The 27475-nt window shown below is 36.1% G+C and overlaps 1 protein-coding gene across 1 annotated transcript in view; it reads right to left on the reverse strand.

Moving 5' to 3' along the window:
• KIF5B (kinesin family member 5B) overlaps nucleotides 1-27475 on the reverse strand; it is a 47385-nt gene that overhangs the window by 10640 nt on the left and 9270 nt on the right. The window contains exons 3-19 of the mRNA XM_002750147.6: nucleotides 19703-19776; nucleotides 18773-18877; nucleotides 18247-18295; nucleotides 17382-17437; nucleotides 17212-17299; nucleotides 16943-17067; nucleotides 15478-15582; nucleotides 15024-15169; nucleotides 14197-14345; nucleotides 13218-13411; nucleotides 11955-12023; nucleotides 10575-10781; nucleotides 8286-8429; nucleotides 2323-2511; nucleotides 1573-1690; nucleotides 968-1029; nucleotides 765-874 (exon numbers count right to left, since the gene is read on the reverse strand). Of these exons, the coding sequence (XP_002750193.1) occupies nucleotides 765-874; nucleotides 968-1029; nucleotides 1573-1690; nucleotides 2323-2511; nucleotides 8286-8429; nucleotides 10575-10781; nucleotides 11955-12023; nucleotides 13218-13411; nucleotides 14197-14345; nucleotides 15024-15169; nucleotides 15478-15582; nucleotides 16943-17067; nucleotides 17212-17299; nucleotides 17382-17437; nucleotides 18247-18295; nucleotides 18773-18877; nucleotides 19703-19776 (1990 nt within the window). The remainder of the gene's footprint in view (nucleotides 1-764; nucleotides 875-967; nucleotides 1030-1572; nucleotides 1691-2322; nucleotides 2512-8285; nucleotides 8430-10574; nucleotides 10782-11954; nucleotides 12024-13217; nucleotides 13412-14196; nucleotides 14346-15023; nucleotides 15170-15477; nucleotides 15583-16942; nucleotides 17068-17211; nucleotides 17300-17381; nucleotides 17438-18246; nucleotides 18296-18772; nucleotides 18878-19702; nucleotides 19777-27475) is intronic.

The following is a 27475-nucleotide window of genomic DNA, read 5'->3' on the forward strand; positions in this document are numbered from 1 at the left end:
ATCTCTTCCGGTTCCTAACTCAAATTGTTGCAGACTTTGACTTCTCTAAACTCTATGTATGTACACGGTTATGGAAGTAGGGAAAATGTCTTCTAGATAAACTAAGATGACAATTTAAAAACAAAAACAAACTTTAAAAATCCATATAATTTCCGTAAGTTTTTCCCAGTTAAGAATTTTCCTTTTTTGAGTCAGGGTCTAGCTCTGTCACCCAGGCTGGAGTACAATCATAGCTCACTGCAGCCTCAAACTCCAGCACTCAAGCAATCCTTGTGCCACAGCTTCCTGGGTCACTGGGACTACAGGCATGTGCCACCATGCTCAGCTAATTTTAAAAAATTGTTTTTTGTAGAGATGCAGTCTCACTACGTTGCCCAGGCTGGTCTTGAACTCCTGGCCTTTAGTGATCCTTCAGCCTGGCCTCCCAAAGCACTGGGGTCACAGGCCATCACTTACTGCACCCAGCCAGGAATTTTTTTAAAAAAGAAAATAAAGGATTTGGAGTAGACTGTGGTATCTATTTGCAATAATGGATTTAGGTTGAGGATTCTTTTCTTCCTTTTTACAGAATAATTTAAATCAAAAGACGTAAAAAAAAGCTTCAAAAAATTTCACCTGGAATTTAGAAGTTTTACTCATAAATGAGAAAAATCTTTATTTTCCAAGTCAAAAACGTAATTTTGAAGAAAACTGCAGGTTTCTAATAAGAATATACTGTGTCCATCAGTAACTGACTCTTTCCTCACTAGAAGTGTAATACTTACTCTTGAAGATCAGTAATAAGTTTTTCTTTTGCTTCTACTTCATCTCTCAAACTACTGATTTGTTTTTGATGAGTTTCTCTGTGGCTTTGTATCTGCTGTTCAACAGCTTGCTAAAATTTTGAGGGGAAAAGGAAGTTAAAGTCAGACTAATCAAAATTAATACTGATAAATTAAAACCATTAGAAAGGTGACATCAAACTCACCTTAACTTCATTTGCAGTCTGAACCTTATTTAAGTGCTCCTTTTCCATTTCATGGACTTTCTCTGAGTACAGAGAAAAATGGAAGAGTGAAATAAGTCTTTAAGATTCCTCATATAAATCAAGGAGCAAATGGATTTTACAATAAGCATGTTCCTTAGCAATATTCGACTTTACCCAAATGTCAACTGCTCTCCAAGTTCAATGACATGTATACTAGTACACAAGTTATATCCATTTGTTGATATTATATATTATTTTATGGTTTTTTTTCCCCCTGCATAATCCAGAACAGATTAGTTAAGGGAATGGTAAAGAAATAACTCCTAAGTTCCCTATGTTAAGACAGACAGACAGAGACAGACACACACACACACACACACACACACACACACACACCCTTTACAACTGTGGGAAATCTCTAGATTGGCTATTTCTATATTCAAACAAAATCTTTAAAAAATGTTTCAAAGCAACATCAATATGTATGATTTACCATTCCAAGTTAGCTATAGACCTACAATTCTCTGTCAGTGTAAATGTAAGTTTACTACAAGTATACTAATATAAGAACACAGATGTAGCTCATAAACATTTGGAAGCTATACCTTGTGCTCGAAGCTGGACTAGTTCTTCACTGAGAGAATCGACAGATTCCTCCAGCTGTCTTTTCTTTTGTTCCACATTTTGAAGGTATTCAGTCAATGACTTGATTTTGGCTTCATGCTTTTGGAAAAAATATACTGATATGAAGTAGAAAACATATCTCCTGCATATACATTGTTAAGAATATTTGAAAGTAAACATTTTATTATCTCTATAGATAATACATTTGGGATCATTTAAACCTAAAATGCTCAGGAGCCAAATTTAAAATGTTAAAGAATTTAATCAAAAATATAAAAAAATAAAAAAAGAATTTAATCAATTAATTAAATGGTGATTGTAACTTGCAAACTAAGGCACTGAAGACTCAAATATGAAATACCAGTTTTACAGATATCGCCATTTAATGCCACCCTTTTCCCTACTTGTGAAATTCCAATTGTGGTTAATGGCCCCATTCATTCAGTTGACAAGCCAGGAAACTGGTTCCCTGCAGTTTTGCCCACCCTGAAATTCTGGATCTTTACTTACCACTAGTCACATCTTTCTGGTAAATTTCTATACATAACCCATATATATGGTAGGCAAATATAACTCAGTTAAATCATTCAAATTTACTACAGGTAGACTAGAAAAAAAAAACTAAAACTAAATTTCACCTATAGACATGCGTTTTTCTGGAAACTTGTATAATAAATAAAATTTCCACGTGGCTGGTTCAAAAAACAAAGCAGCTTTTTTCTATAACGTACTTGAGAGATACGAAGCTGACATGCAGCTAACTCCTTTTCATTTTCTTCCATTTTTTTGTTACTCTCAGTTTGTGTGCTTTCTAACTGCTTGCAGCGTTTCACCATGGTTTTTACTTCTGACTTCATTTTGCTAATGTAGAGCCTTGCAACAGTGAACTCTTCATCTATCATGCCAGTTCCCTCAGGCTGCTGTGAGGAAAAAGTAAAATAAAAAGTTAAAGCCAAAAATGTTCAATGTGTGTTTTCTCAATTAGGCTGTAAAATCTTTTTATAAAATATATTTTAATATTACTTAATATTCATACAAAGTCTGGATCTCATTTTGTTTTATTACTGTGCTTACTTTTTGTCTTCCTTTTGTTAAAAACTGAAAATAACGTTAATATATGCCAACAAGAAAAAGAAGTAAATGTAAACCTAAAGAAAACACAAAAATACAACCAAACTGATAAATTCTGCCTCTTTCAATTTTTCAATTTCCTCTTTACAGGGCCTCTTCAGTAAATTCATTGCTAATCATGTACACGTTCAACTTAAAATTTAACAAGAGCAGGTTTAGTTGGCAGGGAACGGATGACCTTTAAGCTCAACCAGAAGGAATTGTCTTCACTGTATATTCCTTAACTTTGTAAGTTTCATTACCAAATTCCAGTACAATAATGAATGCCAAAACTAAACGGAGCTTGGGAAGGAAGAAAAAAAAACTGTCTTTGCAGATGGTATGACTGATAAAGTTTATATGTAGAGTCAAAAGACCCTGAAGAGCTAGCATAATACTAAAGAAGAACAAAATCACAGGACTCGAAACTATGCAACTTACTGTAAAACTTTAATAATCAAGACAGTATAGTACTGGCAAAAGAATAAATAAATAGGCCAGGCACAGTGGCTTAAGCCTCCCAACACTTTGGGAGGCTGAGGTAGGTGGACTGCCTGAGGTCAGGAGTTCGAGACCAGCCTGGCCAGCATAGTGAAACTCCGTCTCTACTAAAAATACAAAAATTAGCCAGGCATGGTGGCAGGCACCTATTAATCCCAGCTACTCAGGAAGCTGAGACAGGAGAACTGTGTGAACCCGGGAGGTGGAAGTTACAATGAACTGAGATCGCATCACTGCACTCCAGCCTGGGCAACAGAGTGAAACTCTGTCTCAAAAAAAAAAAGAAGGCCAGGCGCGGTGGCTCAAGCCTGTAATCCCAGCACTTTGGGAGGCCGAGGCGGGTGGATCACAGGGTCGAGATCGAGACCATCCTGGTCAACATGGTGAAACCCCGTCTCTACTAAAAATACAAAAAATTAGCTGGGTGTGGTAGCGTGTGCCTGTAATCCCAGCTACTCGGGAGGCTGAGGCAGGAGAACTGCCTGAACCCAGGAGGCGGAGGTTGCGGTGAGCCGAGATCGCGCCATTGCACTCTAGCCTGGGTAACAAAAGCGAAACTCCGTCTCAAAAAAAAAAAAAAGAATAGATAAAATAAGTTAACACAATAAAGAGTTCAGGAAAAGACCCACAAAATATAGTAAACTGATCTCTGACAAAGGTACAAAGGCAATTTAATGGAGAAAGGATAAGGATAACCTTTTCAACAAATGGTGCTGTAACAACTGGACATCCAGATGTAAAACAATGAATCCTGGTACAGACCTTACCCCTTTCAGAAAAATTAACTTGAAATGGATCACAGACCTAAATGTAAAGGCAAAACTAAAAAAAAACACTTAGAAGAAAATCTAGGTGACAGTGGGTTTGGTGGTAAGTTTTTAAATATAATACCAAAACCACAATCCATTAAAGAAAAAATTGGTAAGTTGGACCTCATTAAAATTTTTAGTCTGTAAAACATGATGGTGAGAGTAAAGAAACAAGCCACAAACTATGAAATAATGCAAAACACTATCTGATAAAATACTTATATCCAAAACATATAAAGAACTCTTAAAACTCAACAATAGGGTGGGGTGCAGTGGCTCACGCCTGTAATCTCAGCACTCTGGGAGGCTAAAGGGGGTAGATCATAAGGTCAGGAGTTCAAGACCAGTCTGGCCAATATGGTGAAACCCCATCTCTACTACAAATACAAAAATTAGCCAAGCATGGTGGCACACACCTATAGTCCCAGCTACTCGGGAAGCTGAGGCAGAAGAATCACTTGAACCTGGGAGGCAGAGGTTGACTCCATCTCCACCAAAGGAAAAACAAAAAAAAATTCAACTGCAAATTAAAGCAACACTGAAATAACACCATACATTAGTAAAATCTCAAAAAACTGACAACAGCAAACACTGGCAAGGATGTGGAACAGCAGGTACTCTCATTCATGGCGGATAGGAATTTAAAATGTTTCCACCACTTTGGAAGACCATTTGGGAGTTCCTTACAAAGCTCACATAGTCATAATATACAACCTAGCACTTCTAGGTATTTTTACTCAACTGACTGAAAACTTATGTCCACAGGATTACTTACACATGAATTTTTTTTTCTGAGACGAAATCTCACTCTGTCACCCAAGTGCAGTGGTGCAATCTTGGCTCATTTCAACCTCCATTTCCTGGGCTCAAGCAATTCTCACGCCTCAGCCTCCCAAATAGCTGGGACTAGTTTCTGTGTTTTTAATAAAGACAGGATGACTTCGCCATGCTGGCCAGGCTGGTCTCAAACTCCTGGCCTCATGTGATCTGCCTGCCTCGGTCTCCCAAAGTGCTGGGATTACTGTGTGAGCCACCGCACCCGACATACACATGAATGTTTATAGCCGCTTTATTCATAATTGTCAAAAGCTCAAAGTAACCATATGGGTGAATGGATTAAAAAAGACTGTGGTACATTCATATCATGGAATATAATTTAGTGATTAAAAGAAACGATCAAGCCATGAAAAGACATGGAAGAATCTTAAATGCATATTGTTAAGAGAAAGAAGCAAGCCAAAAGGGCTACATATACATACCATATGATTCCAACTATATAATATTTTGGAAACCGCAATAGTATAGCGATAGTAAAAACATCAGTGGTTGCCAGAGGTTCAAGAAGTAGAGGTGAATAGCGAAAACACTGGGAATTTGTTAGGGTGGTGTGGAAACTATTCTAAATACTGTAACACTGGACCTATAAGATTATGTACTCCTTAAAATCTATACAACTATAGAATATAATGATTACAATAATCATTGTAAACTATAACATAAAACTGTAAACTGTAACTTAAAAAAACAAAAGCAGAGCTTTAACAGAGCTTATACATGATGAGAATTACTTGTTAATGACAAAAATACTGAGAATCCTTGCTATTTTCTTTTATTAATTAAAATAGCTATTTGCAAGGATGACTTATTTTCAAAATCCTATACAGAATAGTGAAAAAAAGAATCTAGTAGTCAGGGAACCTAGATTTCATCCCTCTGCCACTATACATAAGCCATTTTCACTCTCTCTTGCTATACTTTTTGACTTAAATCATAATTATTTGAATACAAAATATTAAGATTTTTCTAAAAAGCTACAAACCTACAAAGCAAATATTGAACATCTTTCTAGTGTTTTGCAATGTGAAATAAATGTATTTTTCTATCCTAGAGATTTCACCACATCTCACAATACTCTACATCTCATATTACTCCACCATAAACAAGATAGGGCAGAATGTCCAGACTGATGGTGAAGAGAAAGCAAGTCAAGTAGCCCAATATTTAAAAATAACACTTTTCCTCTGTTTCAATGAGGTGAGTCCACTGAAGAAATAACATATGAAAATAGAGTCATGAGAATCCTTGCCTCCATCAATAAACAGTAACTTTCATTTTGATTTTATCTTTTATTCTTTTTCTACTTTTTAAATACTTCTTTTTTCTTCATTTTTAAACTGAAAAATCAGTTAACAACAAACAGCAACATTAAACAATGTAACAGACAGAAATATATACTCCATATTGAAAACTTTTATTTCAGTTCCAACTCTGGTTAATAAACTGGGCTTTTTAGTAGGCTCTCAATATAAACCCAAGTGTATGCTCTCTTGTTTCTGTATAGGCTTTTATCAAAAAGGGAAAAGTCTAAACAGCTACTGTGATATACAAATTTTTCATGTCATATATGTTATTTGCATGATTTTTCAGTTAAGAGTCTTAGTTTGGTTCTTTGGTCTTAGTTTTTAAATCTACCACCCAGCCACATGCCTAATGCTAACAACCAATATTAGTATCAAAAAGATTAGGACAAAGAGGCATAAAGAAAAGTGGCAACATTTTGAAAACTGAAAACTCTGGAGCTTATTACATTATTCTATTTTATGTTTGAAATTTTCCTATTAAAAAAAAAAAAATTAAGAAAGCAGTGCTCAGGTTTTACTTTTTTTTTTTTTTTTTTTTTGAGACAGAGTTTCGCTCCAGAGGCTGGAGTGCAATGGCACGATCTCGGCTCACCGCAACCTCCACCTCCTGGGTTCAGGCAATTCTCCTGAGTAGCTCGGATTACAGGCACATGCCACCACTTTTCTTTAAACATTTAAAGCAACTACAAAAGCCCATTCATTGTACATTTACTCCTTGAGCTAATCTTTTTTTTTTTAGATAGGGTCTCAGGCTGCAGTGCCGTGGCACAAACATGGTTCATGGCATCCTTAACCTCCTGCCTCAGTCTCTTAAATAGCTGGGACTACAGGTACCTATCACCATGCCTATATGCCCAGCTAATTTTTAAAATTCTTTGTAGGAAGGGGTCTCACCATGTTGCCCAAGCTGGTCTCGAACTCCTGGTCTCAAGTGATCCTCCTGCCTTGGCCTCCCAAAGTGCTGGGATTACAGGCTTCAGCCACTATGTCTGGTCCCTGAATTTTTTTTTTTTTTTTTTTTGAGACGGAGTCTTGCTATGGTTGCTCAGGCTGCAGTGTGATGGTGAGATTTCGGCTCACTGCAACCTCCGCCTCCTGGGTTCAAGCAATTCTCCTGCCTCAGCCTCCAGAGTAGCTGGGACTACAGGTGCGTGCCACCACCCCTGGCTAATTTTTTTTTTTTAGTAGAGATGAGGTTTTACCGTGTTAGCCAGAATGGTCTTGATCTCCTGACCTCATGGATCCATCCACCTTGGCCTACCAAAGTGCTGGCATTACAGGCGTGAGCCACTGTGCCCAGCCTGAACTCATCTTAATTGTTGTTCCAATCATTTCACTTTGTTTTTTTGAGACAGAGTCTTGCTCTGCCACCCAGGCTGGGGTGCAAGTGGCACAATCTCAGCTCACTGCAACCTCCGCCTTCCAGGTTCAAGCAATTCTCCTGCCTCAGCCTCCTGAGTAGCTGGGATTACAGGCATGCGCCACCAAGCCCGGCTAATTTTTGTACTTTTAGTAGAGATGGGATTTCAACATGTTGGCCAGGCTGGTCTCAAACTCCTGACCTAGTGATTGACCCACCTCGGTCTCCCAATGTGCTAGGATTACAGGCATAAGCCACAGTGTCCAGCCTCCAATCATTTCACTTATGGAAATTTATTAACATAATTTCTAAGTGCAAAATCTTTTTTTCTTTTTCCTTGAGACAGCGTCTTGCTCTGCAGCGCAAGCTGGAGTGCAGTGGTGCGATGACAGCTCATTGCACCCTTGACCTTCCGGGCTCAAGCAATCCTCCCACCCCAGTAGCTGAAACTACAGGCAACCACCACACGCCAGGCTAATTTTTGTGTTTTTCGTAGAGACGGGGCTTCGCCACGTTGCCCAGATTGGGGAAAATCTTAAAGAATCAAACACAAGGTGCAATACAATACCACCTACTGAATTTATCGATTTGGGTGCCCTTATTCTTTTGCTGTCTCCTGATGTATTTAAAACACAGTTAATACCGCCTACTACGCATGACTGGTTGTAAGGATGAAATCATGAATACAAAAAGAACTTTATAAAAAATTAGTAGTAAACAAAAGTACTAGTATATACAGATAATTATCCTTAATATTTAGTTGTTATATTTACCTTTACGTCATTATTTCCCACAGCAATTCCTATTTCTGCAAGGTCTTTTAGTAAAGATGCCATCATCTCAGCTGCTCGTTTTTTCTGATGGTTGGTCATTTCCTTAAGTTTCTGAAGCTCAGCATCTATACTGGCTAAAGTTGCCTAAGAGAACCCAAACAAAAAGTATAATTAAATCTATTACATGAAAACTCAAATTATCACAGGTGTTTCAAGTTTTTCACCTAGCCCTTAAAAAACCATGTATTTTCTGCTTTCATTTCCTTGAACTATCTACCATGTTCTGAGCTCCTAGCTCAAACTTAAAAAAAGTATTTTAGACCTAAGGCTATGGTAAAAGTAGCCACATTGTTTTCCATTAAGAGCAGGCAAGTTTGTGTTATTTCACTATAATTCCTGAGATTAAATAATGCTTTCTGTCTAAAAATGGGAAGCTTCAAATTTAACTAGATTTGATTATCATTTATTATTTTCAGAAACTGAGTCAGCAAATTAATGTTATAATGACACTGTTTTCAAAATGGTTAGTATGCTTTCTTCATCTACTTTCTATATATTTACTCACTGGGAAGAATCCATGTGACAAGACTATGATACAAGCAATTATCCAGGAGCTAGTGATGAAATAATATTATCTGAGTTTACTCTAATTATAAATTTCAAATCATAGCTGGCTTTCCAGCTACGAAATCACCAAATTTTGAGAAGTCCAACCCAGTGTGGCCCACTTAAAAGAACTCATATCACAGATCAGATGGAAGGTGAGCGTCCCCAACTGAAATGCTCCAAAATCTGGGACTTTTTGAGTGGTTACATGATGCTCGAAGAAAAAGCACACTGAAACATTCTAGACTTGCCAATCAGAAAAGCTCAGCTAGTAAGTATAATGCAAACATTCCATTATACTTACTAGTATACTTATTAGTATACTTACAGATTGAGTAGCCCTAATCTGAAATGCTTGGGGCTTCTAGTCCCAAAAATTTCAGATTAGGGACACTCAACCTGTATTGTATTTTCAATGCCATTTATTGACTTTTCATCAATATCTTTCAGTAAAGATGCCATCATTCCAACTGCTTATCTCTTCTGGTAGTTGGTCATTTCCGTAAGTTTCTGAGTATTAGCAGATTGTGTATTCACCCAAGTTAATCTACAGTATCATACCAATTATCTTGCAAGTCTCATAATACAGCATGCTTCTACCATAATTGTTTAAATTAGCAGTCATTTTCTCTAACAACTGAAGAGTTACACTGTCTAAGCATATAAAAAGATACTGAACACTAGGTATTTCTAACTCCTATTACTAATGTAATGTTGATGGATTTCAGCTCCACAAGTGAAACATAAACATACCTGTCTTACAGACTAAAATCAGTGGCCAAGGACCACTTTTCTGAGTTGGAAGAAACTCCTGTTATTCTTTTAAAGAGCAATTAGCTTTGTTAATAATACAACTCAGTAAGAGTTAGTTATAATGGTGTCTTGGATCTCGACAATACTGAATGTTAACTTCAAGCTAATTGTAACTTTGTAGATTAAAAAGAGAAAAGGAACTCATAGGGGCAGGAAACTTTTAAAAGAGTTATTTTGTACTGTTGACTGCTTTCTCATAGACAAGTGAATGTGGACAGGAAAACAAGTGGTAAGCAAGGGTCCTGAGTTCAACTCTAGGTGCTGATTTCTAAATAAGAAGCTAGCATTAACCACAACAAAACCACAAGATAGCTCATCCATGATGATGTTGAAACAATCATAGCTATGGATTATTTCTGGCATCACTGTTGGGAGGGTGGCTATCCTTGTCCTACAGCAATTTTCAGCAACTAAAAATCTCCATCTATTAGGGAACATATCCTTACAACTATTCTAAATAATTCACAGAGTTGATTAAATAGCATTTTAATTTGTATTGCATATTTCTTTACTGTTTGAACAATTATTTAATAGCTTTATTAACTAGGAACTTTAAATTCTTTTCCTTTAACATTAGTAATATTAGATTCTATATGCTGTATACTAAATTAAAAAAATAAAATAACATTAGGAGCAACCAACATCCTTTTAAAAAGCATTTAAATTAGATATTAATAGACCTTTATGAACTAAGATAACTGTCTTCCTCCACCTCTAAGGCTTCATATACAGAAAAAAATGAAGTTGAAACCCAAGTCCTTGAAAATTGATGTTATCGATATTTGACTTTTATAGAAATAAATTACTTAAGTAGTTTTTAGGTTAGGAATACCTGTACTAAAGCATAAAAAAAAAAAAACTATATCTTACCGATTTCTGATTCAGTTCGTCACTAAGCAGTTCATATTCCTTAGTTTTGTCTTCAACTTCCTGAGACTTCTGATCATAATTGACAGCAAGTTCTTCTAGGGCCTGTAAAACTTCTTTCACTTCTTCTTTAGAGGCATCATTTTCTGCTTGAAGGCGATTCAGCTCAGCTTGCATATTGTCTTGATCCCTTCTGGTAGATGCCAAAAGCTATAGGAAAGAAAATCATTTATTTTCCCCCAACATATACAGGTCTTAAAAAACACCCATGAAGCTTCACCATTTGCCAAGAACAAATGGAGTGAAATATGAATGCTCCTCAGTGTGGCAACATTTATTCATTAAACAAATTTACTAAATGTCAACTATGTGCATGTGCAGTGCAGGTCCTGTGCTGGTTGCGGCAAGGCAGAGAGAAAATCAAAGACTATGTTTAAAGAACACAGTAGAAGAGAAGATAGGTACATGAATAAGTGCAATACAAGATAGAAGGTAAGAACCATATAAGAGGGACAAGACAGATAAAGTGCTTAGTAATACCCTTAGGAAAGGGTACTATTGATGGAGAAGTTGGCTAGGATAGGTCGACTGTAGTCATGTGCAAGTTAACGTAATAAAAGAAAATGGCATCCTACAAGAGTTGCTTAAAAATTCAGATTTGCTTTGAACAACACGGGATGACATCTGTGCTGTGCCTCAGAAAAACCTGGTATCTGCACATAAAATCTGAACTGCAGGGAAGCCAAATGACTGGTTAAGAGAACACCACAATCATCCAGATTAGTGGCTCTCCTGTAGGGATATCTGGAAATCTGTGGAAGTGTTAATAAGTGGGTAGAAGGCTAATGGCATTTAGGAGTAGGGACTAGGAATGTTTAATGTCCTATAATGCAAGGGACAGAATAACATAAATTATCCAACGTAAAATGTCAACAGTGCCCCTTTGAGGAATAATGCTACAGTTGAAATATGTACAAAGACGATCTAACCAGGATTAGGTTCACTGATGGAGAATATCTCTTGCTTACTGAAGCAGTCTTTGTCTTCACCCTGCCCACAGCACCTCCCCCCCCAAAATTAAAGGACTACTTTTCAATTATCCCCCTGCTGTGCTGGGGGAGAAGATAAAATGAGAATCCAAACGAGGTGACGAGAAATGTCAAGAACCAACATGAAAAAAAAAAAGATGGCAGAAATGAACAACAGATTGTATGTGGGTAGACAGGATGAATGAGTAAAATTCATTTTATTCATGTGACATACTTATTCCCATAGAGAGGGTCATACCCAAAATTATACAATTGTTAAAGACAAAGTCAATGGGATTCAGAAACCAAAACTGTAAAGCTTTTCTGGAAGCAATATAAAAGCTATTCAACTCACCTCTTCCTGATCCAACATTTGTGTCTTCAGTTTCTCTACCAGTTGACTTTGCTGGTTAATTTCTTCATCCTAGAATTTTGAAGTATCCAGTTAACCAAGTAGCTAACAACCTGGTTCTAGCTATTTCCCAATTCAGGTTATAAAATTAGTGCTCCCCTAGAAATATTTCAAAACCATTTCTCCAAATTCAACATTGTTTATTTTAACCTCTTTTAAGCAAATGGCAAAAGAAAAGGAATTTCTTTCAATTATCAATACTTATAATGGTCAAGTACCTCAAACCTGCCATCCCTGCTTAAAATACATTAAAAAAAAACTTAAAAAGAAGTATTTTCTTCTAATCTCTTTACTGCTCTTGTTCTTGCCTTCATTCTGTTAGGTTCTTAATTTGCTATTATTCATACTACTGATATTACTTCTATACGCAAAGCAGGAAGATATTATTTCCACTCTTTTGATTCCCTTAATCGCTTACATCATTTTTTATTGGAGTCTTAAGAGCCCTGATTCTAAGAGTTGATATCATTAAGGCTCCCAATGACCCAATGCCAAATTTTTGTTAGAAAAGGGGTCCCAAGCCCCCAGGCCACAGAGCAGTACTGGAGGCCTGTTAGGAACCAGGACTTACAATAGGTAAGCAGCAAGCATTACCACCTGAGCTCTGCCCTCTGTTAGATCAGCGGCATTAGATTCTCTTGAGTGCGAACTCTATTATGAACAGTGCATGCAAGAGATCTAGGTTACGGGATCCTTATGAGAATCTAATGCCTGATAGATAGTCCATAGTGGAAGTTCCATCCCAAAACCATCTCCCCCATCCTGGTCCATGGAAAAATTGTCTTCCCTGAAACCAACCCCTGGTGCCAAAAAGGTTAGGGAACTGCTGCCTTATAAAGTTATCTTAGCTTAAAAAGAGGGGAGAAAAAGGATATACCCTCATATAGTTTCCACACAGAAACTGAAATTATGACTTTTTTTTTTTGAGACAGAGTCTAGGTCTGTCGCCAGGCTGAAGTGCAGTGGCATGATCTTGGCTCACTGCAACCTCTGCCTCCCAAGTTCAAGTGATTCCCGCCTCAGCCTCCTGAGTAGCTGAGAGACTTTTAATTTTGTTAACACAATATTTTTTACAAATTAACAGAAATCAAGGAAGATATATAAAGATCCTAAGTGCCCACAGTATTGAAATTAGAAAAATTAGAAAATAAGAACACCCACGTCAATAGTATCTAATATAAACAGACCTAAACAAACAATATCTACCTTGTCATCAAGCTGTTTGTATAATTTGGCAATTTCTTCTTCACACTTTCTTCTTTCAGCATCAGTAAAATTTCCTGTAACTCCAATTGTGGTTGCTGGTTTATCATTGGTAATAGCAATATCTTTATCCACTGTGAAAGCTTCCAAGTTGGCTTTCTCTTTGTCAAACTGTTCATCAATAGGCACAGTCTCCCCTAAAATCAGACAATAAAATGGGTAATAAAAAACGACATGTCTAAAACTAATTTCAATCTTATTCAATTTCATTCCTAAAAAAAAAAAAAAAGTTAGAGACTAGTCTCTTAACTCCTGACGTCAAGTAATCTGCCAATCTTGGCCTCCCAAAGTGCTGGGATTATAGGTGGGAACCACTGTACTCAGCCTCATTCTTGTAAACTTTTTCTTCTCTGACCATGTATTTTCAAATAATTTGTCTTCAAGTTTAAATTCTTTCTTCTGGCCAGACGCGGTGGCTCACGCCTGTAATCCCAGCACTTTGGGAGGCCGAGGCGGGTAGATCACGAGGTCAACAGATCGAGACCATCCTGGTCACCATTGTGAAACCCCTTCTCTACTAAAAATACAAAAAATTAGCTGGGCATGGTGGCGCATGCCTGTAATCCCAGCTACTCAGGAGGCTGAAACAGGAGAACTGCCTGAACCCAGGAGGCAGAGGTTGCAGTGAGCCAAGATCGTGCCATTGCACTCCAGCCTGGGTAACAAGAGCGAAACTCCATCTCAAAAAAAATAAAAAATAAAAAAGTAAATTCCTTCTTCTGCTTAATTAATTCTACTAGTGATGTTCTCTACTGCATTTTGCTCATTTTACTTTTCAACTCCAGGATTTGTTTGATTTTTTAAAAATTATTTCAATGTTGTTAAATTTCTTGATCTAATCACTTACTGATTTTGCTTAACTATTTCTATACTCTAAATCTGTATTTAACAAACTTAAGATGACAAATTCTTAAGTTATTACCATTACGCCATCTGTTAAGTTCATTTTCAAGCCACTGAATAGTGTTCCGCAGGGTCTTATTTTTTTCTTTTTCTTTTTCATACTTCTTTTTCCACTGTTCGGCAGTTAACTCTACATTGACACAAACTGTGTTCTTAATTGTTTTGGCCCTAAGAGAGGTAATTGGGAAAAAATAGGATGAGACTGAAATTATTTTTAATTGTATCTATATTGGAATATATGTATATACAGCTAAGGAATTAATTTTTGTCCAGTAATCTCTTAGACTAAATATTAAGAGCTGCAACATAATGAGCTTATTCACAACCCAAATTTGAGTCTGCTCCAAAATCTGTGAATAGCTAAAAAAAAAAAATCAACAACCCACTAAAAATAAAAGAAAAAGGCCTATATTTTTCCAATTTGTTTGCAAGACCAAATTAAAAAATTACTGTTGAAAATCAAAGATGGAATCATTATTATTGATTTTCCTAATCCTCTCATATAGATTATATTAACATGTCATGTATGTCTACAGGCTTAACAGAGGATTATGTTTGCCAGGCTTTGACATCATTATTTGATTCAAATGCTTATTTTCTTTAATACCAAATTACAGCTTGTCACATAAATTTGACTAAATTTCATTTGACTTTAATGTGTACTCAAACTTAAACCAAGCAGTCTAAAAAACAGACCTACACTGTACTATCTGCCATCAATTCAAAATGTGTGTCTAGCACAAAACCGTATATACAGGTTGGAATAATAGCTATCTGACATTTTCCTACATTTTGTAAACAAAATGTCTATCTACATTTAGGCTTTGTACTTTCTTAACAACAAACCTTTGGCCAAATAAGAGTGTAGATTTTGTTTCAGACTCATTGTATGATGACGGAGAGCAGCATATTACAATAGTGGTTCTACAGTTGCCACCTAATGAATCTTGAAGGATTCTTGTCATTTTACTATCTCTATATGGAACATACGTCTGCATACAAAAACAAAGAAAGAAAACATAGAAGATCAGTGGGTTTCTGTATAATAAGATGTTATATAAATATGCTACTTTAAATAAATTACAAGGTTATTTCAGTTAACTGTTTGATATTAAGATGTAAACTAGGATACATATACAATATTGTAAAATAAACTCCCAAAAGACAACTAACTTACACATACTGATTCAAACACAGTGAATCAATCTCTCTCACACATACACACTCATGCACACATAAACACCTATATTTAAATAATACTCCATAAGGTAAAAGGGAGATAGAAGACATGTATACTCACACTACCCTCAGCCAAAGCAGAAATGACATTTCCAAGAGCAGAAAGTGACTTGTTGATGTTTTTAGCTTCATCCAGCACAGCACCTTCAGCTCCAGTTTTACTAACCTATGCATAAGATTTCAAAAGAATGAAACAAAATTAAAGTTTATGATAATTTTCTTTAAATTTTCTAAAATGCTCATAGGTCATCAATAATCAGTAAAAAAGAAAACAAGAATATGAAAACCTTCATGATCTTATTTGCCAAGCATTTACTCCTAGGTATCACCAGTTCTTGAATACTACTTTTAAGAGTTTGATTAGAGTGACATCAAATTTTATCTGTAGTTTGTAGGTACTCTTGAAAATAACCAATTTGAAAATAAATTCGTAGTTCATTAATTTGTTAGTGCCCTTTGCTACATTGGAATAGAGGAATCTTCTTCTTTTTGAGATGGAGTCTCACGCTGCTGCCCAGGCTGGAGTGCAATGGTGCAATCTTGGCTCACTGCAACCTCTGCCTCCCAGGTTCAAGCAATTCTCCTGCCTCAGCATGCCAAGCAGCTGGGATTACAGGTGTCCACCACCAAGCCCAGCTAATTTTTTGTATCTTTAGTTGATATGGGGTTTCATCATGTTGGCCAGGCTGGTCTTGAACTCCTGACATTGTGTTCCGCCCACCTTGGCCTCCCAAAGTGCTGGAATTACAGGCGTGAACCACCACACCCAGCCCAGAGGAATTTTCTAAAATTGGCTAATGCATTATGTTGATGTTTTAACTGTTAGAAAACAGAGACTGAGTTTAAACACGTTATATAAGCAAAGCTGCTTCTTTAAAAAATATATATATTTAAATATCTATGTCAAAGGTAGGTTAGAACAATAAATTAGCAACGTCGGCTGAAGAAGCTATGAGAATTCTCAAGATTAGTTAATATTTGAAAGATGTGTATAAGACTTCAGAGTAGAATGGAATAGATATATCATTCTAAGCACAAGAAACAAAATCAGTACAACAGCAGAAATGGTCAGAGGTCCCTATTATAACATTCAAACTTATTTTGATATAGACTTGAATCAGACTGTATAGAACTTTAATAATGAAACAATCATCCAAAGGAAAGAAATGAGTCCAGCCAAACCAGAAAAGACTAATGGATAGTTACCAGATTTAATAGGGACCCCACTGCCAGTATGAATAAAGTACGTATCAAAAAATTAGAAAAGGGACACTAGTAAAGTCTATAACAACATATCCCAAACAAGTTCAAAATATGAATACATCTTAAGTCACAGGGAGCGCTTGTGGGTTGAACTAGACCACATCAAACAGTAACTTGGAACTGATTATTCAGTTGGTATCATCATGAAGCAGTTATAAATCTCAGGTTACCAAATCCAATTTGGTAAGTTTTCAAGATGCAACAATGAATCCTGCATAACTCCCGATTCAAACTAAAGTTTATGAAAATGTTTAAATATTTACCTTTTCACTACCGGCTAAATCAACCAGATAAAGTTTTCCACTCAGCTTTTGTTCCGTTTGTGTGTTCTCTTGTTTTACATTAATAAGAAATATACTGTGACTCCTAGAGCTATGTTCATTCATATCTGCAATGTAATTACACAAACAAATATAAATAAACATGATTTCCCCTTGTTAACAATTTCCTTAAGGCAATCTCACAATTAATCACCTGGATAGGGATATTTTAAGCTGGTTTTAAACTCTAACTGGTGTTATTTTCTACTTACTTGTAACTGCTACATGTCTGTTGGATTTTCCTTCATCTATGGTATCCATAACTTCATCTGGACTACATACAAAACGTTCTGTGCACCCCTGTGAAATAATTTTTTCAAATATGTTAATATCCTTTAAAAATATGTTACAGGGACTTTCTAGACAACTGTACTATAAATACCTTCACATAGGGAACTCGGTTTTTGTCTTCATGAACTGAAAGGTTGGTCTTTGAAACTGAAAAAGAAAAATAAATGTCAGCAACATTCTCCTAAAACTCTAACATTAGATATGAAATAATTCAATCGATAGGCTTCCCTGAGCAGCTTAACAGCAATAGGTGAACTCTAAAAAAAAGTTAAAACATTGCTCTAAAGCAGACCTTATACTCCAACCTATAGCACCCACATTTTGTAAACAAGAACATTAAGTGTGAGTGATTCAATGATCTGCCTAAGGACAATGTATTCAGTTGACAGCTGATGAAGACTAGAACTCAGGGCTTAGGTTCTGTAACTCCCAGTCCAATGCTCTAATTACTAGTTAAGTAGTACCCATAGGCTGGGTGCAGTGGCTCATCCCAGCACTTTGGGAAGCCAAGGCAGGCAGATCACAAGTCAGGAGTTCGAGACCAGCCTGGCTGACACAGTAAAACCCTGTCTGTACTAAAAATACAAAAATCAGCTAGGCATGGTGGTGTATGCCTGTAGTCCCAGATATTCAGGAGTCTGAGGTAGGAGAACTGCTTGAACCTGGGAGGTGGAGGTTGTGGTGAGCCGAGATTGCGCCACGGCACTCTAGCCTGAGCAACAGAGCAAGACTCCATCTCAAAAAAAAAAAAAGTATCCATAAACGTGCGCTTTAAACAAATTATTCTATTTAAAGGTATTCAACTAAAACTTCAAAAGAAAAAAATTTTAAATGTCTATTTCCAATAACTTAAGACAATTTCATATAGGTTACAAAGAAATGGTCTCACATCTACTATTAAAAAGGGATTAACAGATGTTATTTAAAACTTATCAACTAGCAAGAATTTAACTTACCATCTAATAGGTCCCTTATCTTATCCAAATATATTTCAAAATATGAAACCTAAAGGGCAAACAAATTATAAAAAAGATCAATCAACTAAAATTATATAATAACTTATTCACTTACTAATATTGAGGTCTGAGTACTAGACACTGTTTAGACTAGAAGGACAGTTATCAACATACCAGCCATAGTTCACATTCTAATGGGAAGACATAAATTACATATCTTCATCTAAAATGAATTTGAATAGTTTTGGGTAGTAGAAACCTTTAAGTTCTACAGTAAAGCAACCCCCTTTATTTTATGGAGGAAGCTAAACAAAGAATTAATTATTTAAGTTAATTAACATTCTTGTTCATCTAATGGCAGATGAACAAGAATCTAAGTTTACTAACCTGAATGATCTTTCAACTATGCCTTTCCGTAAAAATAATTTTTAAAATTACTTTAAATAAACTAGCATTTACTGTTGTTTTTTAGAACAACATTATTCTTGCTGTAAAGTAAAATACAATCATTCCCCAAGAAAATTACCTTAATATGAAATTCCAAATTTTCATCCATGGAGTAAATATAATTAAAAATATCTTGCACTATTCTTGGAATAATTCCCATGCCTTCTGGATCATGAAGTTTACCCTAAACAAAAAATAAAACTAGACTTCTTAGACAAATTATAAAATATGAAGTAAACACAAAGAATTTCAATCTACAACTTATAGTCAAGAAAGGACAGAAACTGTAATTGTTCATTTTTGTAGAAATGGTTCTGTAAATACCTAAAAATCCAATTCAACTATTACACATAGTACTGTACATCAACTACGTAGGTTACCAACATATCTTAACCCTTTAATTAGATTTAGATTATCCATGCTTGTAAAATGTTCATTGTAAAATGAACATAATCAAAAAGATTCTATTTATTTCCATATAATTCCGCATTATTCCTTCTACTTCAAGGCAAATTCATAGCAAATAATAGGATGTTGTTCTCTATGACTTTATGAAAATCGGTAATATGAATCACACTAAAATAAGCAGTGATTTACTTAATATAGTACACTCAGATAAATGATAAAAGCATGCTCTTTAGCAGTGGCAGAAGATCACACAGGCCGTTTTCTAGAAGTAAAGCTATAGTAGGTCCACATCTATTATTAACACCAGCACTGATAATTATGGCAACACTCTTATCAAAGAGTGACAGGTATTTGAGGAAGGAGGGGCCAAGGAGAACAGGAAAAAGTTATTTATACTAAATAGAATCAACAGCACATAAGCATTGAAAATTTCCCATACAGGGTGACAGAAAATTCTTGTCTAAAATGTTCATTATTTGCAGGAGAAAGGGCAATAAAGAGTAAATTAAAATGTTTATGCATCGTAAAATAATATAACTAATAATGAATGACTGCTGTATGTACTGCAAACTACATCTAAGTACAGATTATAAAATGTTACCTCCATTGTGTGTGTCTTCCCAGAGGATGTTTGTCCATAAGCAAATATTGTTCCATTATATCCTTCAAGTACATCTATGAGAAAATAAGAGATTTTATAATTCAGGGGATTTTTTTCCTTAAGCAAGATTAATAAGAAATTACTTTAAAAGATGATAGGCAGAGAAAAGGATTTTTTTAAAAAAGGAATTAAAGAATGTTACAGGAAAATGTCAGATGTTTATTCTTAGTGAGGTAAAAACACCTAAAAGATAAACAGACACACACACCCCTCTTCCTAACCCATGCATACTAAATTCAGTATAATAAAATATTTGTGGGATATTAACTGGTTGGGTGCAGTAGCTCACTCCTGCAATCCCAGCAGTTTGGGAGGCTGAAGAGGGTGGATCACTTGATGTCAGGAGTTTGAGACCAGCCTGGCCGACATGGGCCAAACTCTGTCTCTACTAAAAATACAAAAATTAGCTGGACACAGTGGTGCATGCCTATAATTTCAGCTACTTTAGAGACTGAGGCACAAAAATCACCTGAACCCAGGAAAAGGAGGTTGCAGTGAGCTGAGATCGAGAAACTGCACTTTAGCCTGGGTGACAGAGTGAGAAGTGCCTCAAAAAAAGAATATTTGTGGAAAGAATGGCAACGAAGATTCAGATTTTCTTCATGCTAATATGAAAGACTCCATCAAAGTTTAGTACATAAAGGATTTATAAAGATATTAAAGGAAATATGTAACAATAGCAGTTTTCTTAGTGATGACCCATCTAAGCAATTACTTTCTCTGGCCCAGACTGCTTTCCGTGGTCAATTAAGAAATAAATTTTAAATTCCATTGCTTATACTAAAGAATTTTGTCTATCAGTGTACATCCCAAATGTCACTAAATCTATATTCCAAAGCTTTATTTGACAAAAAAGAAAAAAATCCTCTGCCAATTTACATATGGATGAGATTTTAGAAATAGGACTAATTGATGGTTAATTAGTAGCTAAACCTCACAAACCCCTACCTTCCTCTTTATCCTCCCCACAACGTATAACACTCAGTCCTACTTCAATATCAATTACCAAAAAGTTCCTATTGAAAAAAAAAATGTTTTGAGACAGGGTCTCCCTTCTGTTCAGTGCAGTGACGCAATCATAGCTCACCCTCCTGGGTGTAGAGAGCTGCCTTCCTCAGCCTCAAGTAGCAAGGACTAGAGGCACATGCCACCACGCCTGGCTAATTCTAAAAAAAAATCTGTAGAGACAGGGTCTTACTATGTTGCCCAGGCCAGTCTCAAACTCCTGGGCTCAAACAACCCTCCTGCCTCAAGCCTCACAAGGTGCTGGGAATATAGGCCTAAGTAAGCCCCTGCACTTGACCCTTCTATGAAATTGTTTTTTTTATTTTTTTTCTAGCCTTTGATAACCCCAAGATCTTCCATTAAAATTAAAATATATTCTTTGATTAGGTCAAGGGGGTGGAAAAGGCAATCTTTTGATTTCTAGCTTTTGAGGATTTTGTTTGTTGTTTTTGGTAACAAGAAAGGTATATGAAATTACATTCTATTCTAGAGGAAGCCAAAATAAAAAGACAAGCCTCCATTGGAAACAGCATGTAACAGTGAAAAGCAAACCAGTAAGTAAGCCAATCCTTGTTTTTAATTATTATTTTAAAAAGAAAATAACTAACTCAATAGCAGAATTCCTACAGAAACATTTATTAATGAGAAAAAAAAATCATTACCTACTTCCCTGAAGATTTTAAGAGACTCCAAACATTTGAAACTTTCCTTCAAAATCTTTTCATTTTTTAGAAGGGAAGCAAAATTATTTCATGAATCACATTTACTACTTCCTCAAATCCAAGATCTGGGTAAAAGTCTTATCCTATGTGTTCTTACAATAGCTGCATTTAGTCATAATGCTTATCACTGAGTATTCTGTCAATTTACCTGTCTGCTTTACTCACAAGCCTGTCAACTCCTCAAGGTCAGGACTGTGTTTAACTCCTAACACAGTTGCCTGGCAATCAGGAGGAACTCAAATGCTTGCTAAATATTTATTACCATCGCCAATCTACAGCATCTTTCTAAAGCCTCTCTCCCCTTTTAAAATATACTTTTGTCGTTCCTATGAGTAACAGAAAGGTGGACAACGCTGAACAAGTATTACTTCTTTCATACTTTATCAATAGAAAAAAATATATTTAGCTAGCGAGATAACAGCACCTCACTTTTTAAGGAAGTCACTTAATCTCTCTGAACTTCAGCCTCCCCAACAAAATGACTACTTAAGGAAAAGCTCTGAGAATTACAAGTCACCATATAAAGTTACTATTAATATCTGAAAACTTACAGTGAGACAGGCTCTAACCATTTTTTATAGATTACTGTATTTAATCATCACAAAACCGTCTGCACTGTATTATTATTAGTCCCATTTTATAGATGAGAAAACCGAAATGCAGAGAGGTTAAATAACTTTCCTGTATCTCCACAGCTAGTAAGATGAAGCTGAGATGCAAATGCAAATAGTTTTGGCTCCAGAGACCTGCCCTTAACCACCACAGTATATGTTCAAGGAGCAGAGGAACTAAAATAAACACAAGGCAGGCTACATCTGGAAAAACCAAAGGTGAATATAGTGGCAGGGACTTCAGGTCAGGAAGCCATGGTGGAAAAAATAGGAAATCTACAAAGACCTGATAAAATGCTTAGCATATAGTGGGCACTGAATAGCTACTTAACACAGGAAAAACAAATCACTCAGATTAAGATTTAAAGCCAATACAAGTGGATAAACCTTATTCAAAAGAAACAATTGTATCTAAGAAATCTACAAATAGGGAAATGGCCCTACATATAATCAAATTAAAATCTTGTCCAGACAATTATGAGCCAATGTAACCTCAATGAACTTGTCAGGGACCCAGAGTACTATCTGCTTTCAGGTCATCACTGGCAACTTGCTCATCAAATCCTATCTCAAAAGAAATCCCAGCTGGCCCATCATTCTGCTGATCTTTGCCTACCAACAATTTCTAACCATGGCTTCCCATTCAATCTGTTTACCAATGACTGTCCCAAGTACAACCTACCATGTATTTAATTGGTTTCCTGTCCTCACAGCTCCCTAGGCACCCACCACCTACCCCCATGCCATCTTTCTCCTTAAATACATGTATTTATTAGTAACTGTCACATTTACATCCTTGTCAAGGACAAGTCCCACTGGCTACTACATACAGTCTCATCCAAAATGGTATCTTCACTTGGGTGAAGATAAAAGGAAAAAGTCATGGCCAGGTGATTCCGAGATAAAGTACAAAGGTGGCATACAAAAACAAAGAGATAATGATAGAAACCTTGTATTCTAACACTTGCTGGAAGTCTAATTTTGCACAGTAGAAATAGCTGAGACTATGAGTTCATCCCAAGTACAACCATGACTGATTGAATTAATAATTTCCTCTAAGAAGAAAGAGGACACATTTGGCAGCTGATACCTGTTGTGTATTTAACTCCTAGTTCCTATTTTGCAGACGAAATGGAGACCTGGAAAGGTAAAATAACTTGCCAAAAGTCACAAAGCAAGAAAGTGGCAGAGCCTAGAATTCAATCGAGGTCTGCCTGATTCCAAAGACTATACTCTTACCATATTACGAAGAAGGGAACTATTATTCTGAACACAGTTCCAAACAGTAATACAGGATGAAGGAAGGACTAAAATTTTAAGAAAATAAATTTCAGGAAGCAATCGATTTCATCTTACTGTAAACAGTAATAAGTAATACTATTATAACATTTACTGTAAATAGTAATAAAACAGAACAAAAGTAACAGATGCATGTACCCTAGATGTCAGGACAATAGACTTCATCTTTTTTTTTTCTTTTAGGTTAGACACTACTTAAAGGACAATAGATTTCAAAAAACTCTGAGTATGAGCCTATTATTAATAGACTATGTAAAGGATGTACACGAGAGAGAACTCACTAGAACAGCATGAAAAACGTAAAAGTACAGAATAAGTAACTCTTAGAAAACCTAAACAAAATAAAAACTAAAGCTCTAAAAAGAACTTTTTAAAGTCATATTCAGAAAAAGGATAATGAATGAATGAACCTGCACTTCTTAGGAAAGATCATAAAATATTAACTGATGACATTAAAATAGAAGTACTTCTATTTATTACCACCTTCCACAAATATGATCCTCAAAACAGAACAACAGAATAAACATTTTTGAGAGAGACTTTAAGGTTGATGTGGATAGGATGACACCAAAAGAATGGCTTCACATGAACCCAAGTTTCTAGTTACTAAGGAGGATTACATTCCAGGGATAAAAATCTCATAGCTACTGTAGGTTAGTTTTAAAAGCCAAAGAGAACAAAGATAACAGAAGATACAAATGTTATATACAATTTCAAAATGCGAAAAATGATAGATTATGGAAATAAGTATACCAAAATTTCATTAAGGAAAGACTATGGTTAAACTAAACTCATTTCCTTTTTAGATACAGTTATTCAACTGGTACTCTGGGCAAATACTAGAGTCATGCACCATTGCCTGATAGAAGGATTCAAGTTTTTCATCATTTTTTTGTTAGTATGTTGACAAACTAAGGAGTAGCCAACTGTATAGGTAAGAGGGTCTGAAGTTGGTTGAATACCCCAACAGTGTGATTTAAATAACTGCCAACAATCTTACTCATTTTAGAAGATTAAGCTAGGGACCATGGCCCATTAAGCATTTTATAAATGATTTCGAATCATGTTTTTCAAACTTCAATGTCTTTGACACTTTAATAGACTTATCAAATATGCTAACAACCAACTTACTAGATCCTCAGTAAGATAATTATAAAAATAAAACTCAGCTTTTCAATCTGCCACCTGCAGTGGAGCCACCACCAAAATGCAGACTTTCATGAAAACCCTTATGGGAAGATTATCACGCTCGAGGTTGAACCCTCAGATATGATAGAAAATACAAAGGCCAAAATCCAGGATAAGGAAGGAATTCCTCCTGATCAGCAAAGACTGATCTTTGCTGGCAAGCAACTGGAAGATGGTTGTACTCCGTCTGACTACAGCATTCAAAAGGAGTCTACTCTTCACCTTGTGTTGAGACTTCACAGTGGTGCTAAGAAAAGGAGGAAGTCTTATACCACTCCCAAGAAGAATAAACACAAGAAAAAGAAGGTTAAGCTGGCTGTCCTGAAATACTATAACGTGGGTGAGAATGGCAAAATTAGGCACCTTCTGATAACTGTGGTGCTGGAGTGTTTATGGCAAGCCACTTTGACAGACATTATTGTGGCAAATGTTGTCTGACTTAACTGCTTCAACAAACCAGAAGACAAGTAACTGTATGAGTTTATAAAAGACATGAACTAAAAAAATAAACAAAATAAATAAAACTCAAAACATGATTAAGAGCTAAAATGAACAAAATGGAATCTGTACTTTAAAGGTTTGCCCTCCAAAGTCCAAGTATGGAATGGGGTTTAAAGCTGGTGGCAACAGATACAAAAAAGACCAGTACATTCAAATTACCCATGACTTCATCAATCAACAACTTTCTGTCAGTTAAAAAACTAATGTAATAATAAACTGTACTGATGAGACAGATAGATGTCTCAATCAAAGAATGTAAAAAAATTCTGTTTTATGACAGATCCCTCTGGAAAACCATGTGATGCTTACAACATGATGGCACTGCCTGTTCCTCTTTGTTGCAGTCATTTACACAATTACATGTATTAATTCCCCTTCATTTTATGAAGAGTTCAGTACCCAGTTCGCTCTCTCTCACCAATACGATTACTGTTGTAATACTTGGTGGTTTCAAAGTCCATAGCAGACAATCCCACTAAAATACCCTGGCCTCTCAGCTCCTTGACCAAATTTTCTGCGATCTTACCCTTTCTTCCTTTTTATTTTAAGAATAGGGACTGGGGTCTTGCTGTTGCCTAGGCTGGTCTCAAACTCCTGGCCTCAAGCAATCCTCCCAACTCAGCCACCCAAAGTGCTGGAATTACAGGTGTCATCCACATGTCTGACCTTATCCTTTCTTTATTACTTCAGAAGCCAACTCCATGACAACACCTTCACCTTTTCATTACTAACTGCGTTGCTTCCATAATCTCAATTTTAAGTACAGATACTACTCAACTTATGATGGGACTACTTCTTGATAAATGTACTGTAAGTTGAAAATACCCTAAGCTGAAAATGCATCAAATACATGTAAGTTACCATCTAAGTCATGGTGTCACGGCTTAGCCTAGCCTATTTTAAATGTGCTGAGAACACATATGTTTGACCTACAGTTTGGCAAAACCATCTAACACTAAGCCTATTTTATAATTAAGTGTTAAATAGTTCACAGAATTTACTGATACTATACTGAAAGTGTAAAACACAATGGTTGCACAGGTACTAGAAATATTGTTTCTACTAAATGTATGTTGCTTTTGCACCATCGTAGAGTTGAAAAATTTTAAGCTGTTCTAAGACAGGGACTATCTGTATTCACTTTCTATTACTCCATCCAGTACTCTGATTCCAACAAACCTTTAACCCCACTGAGAGCTACAACCCACTAATGTTACCACCTTTAAAGCTTTCACTGCCCTTCAGCTTCCCTCATATCCTTCTCTTTGTAACTTACACACCTTAGATCCCGTGGTCCACCAGTATAATCACTCTTTTGACTATATCCTCAATTCTCTTTTGTTCCTCTTCCCTCTTTCTGACTCACCTTGCAAAATTCCAAATGGGCAAATTCAACTCTTTCAGCAGCTAACCTCGAGTGTGCCCTTAAGACCGCCTGGCAATGCTCTCGCACTTCCTGAATCCATCCATTTCATGTCTTTTCCTAGAACCTCTTCCGCCTTCGTCACCTTCATAATGACTTTGCTCCCTGTTTCATACTATATGGAATTGATATAATGAGTACATCCACACTTTCCCTCTCTCATATCTATAAATCTTCTATAACTCCACTTTATCTCCTGTTACTAGGACAAACTGTCTGTGCTCCTATGCTATCCTAATCTGTTTACTTTTATACTGAATCTCAACTCCTCTAATGTGGTGAATACCACAACACAGATTTTGCCTCAATCTAAGAAGCACTTTTTAACAACTACAGCTGTCAAAAAAATGAAATAAATCATATCACCATTCCTTTGATTAAATGGATTTCTATAGGAACTGGAAGTAACTCCAGATAAACAATGAGCATTCTCTCAGCTTTAAAATTCAATAGTTTTAGAAAATATAAAATTATAAATATTCTAGTATAAGTTACAGTATTATCTGGAAGGCACATACTTTTCTCACCCTTGCAACCCTTGTTAAATTCCTCAAGGAATTCTCGCTGACTACAAGATAAGTCGTTGGGAAAGGAAAAACAATGGAATGGAAGAAAGACAGACTGTTATTTTCCACTACTTTTTAGAAATGTGTCTTGCCACTTTATTTTCATTCTCATGCTGTTCTCTTTCTAGAACTGCTACCCTGGAAACTCTCCTGGGAGTATCTCATAGAAATGCATCTCTCAGTGGCCAGGTGCGGTGGCTCACACCTGTAATCTCAGCACTTTGGGAGGCTGAAACGGGTGGATCATGAGGTCAGGACTATAAGACCAGCCTGGCCGAGATGGTGAAACCCTGTCTCTACTGAAAATACAAAAATTAAGCTGAGCACAGTGGCTCACACCTGTAATCTCAGCACTTTGGGAGGCCAAGGCAGGTGAATCACAAGGTCAAAAGATCAAG

This window comes from Callithrix jacchus, chromosome 7 (genome assembly GCF_049354715.1).
Source record: "Callithrix jacchus isolate 240 chromosome 7, calJac240_pri, whole genome shotgun sequence".
NCBI classification, from domain to species: Eukaryota; Metazoa; Chordata; class Mammalia; order Primates; family Cebidae; genus Callithrix; species Callithrix jacchus.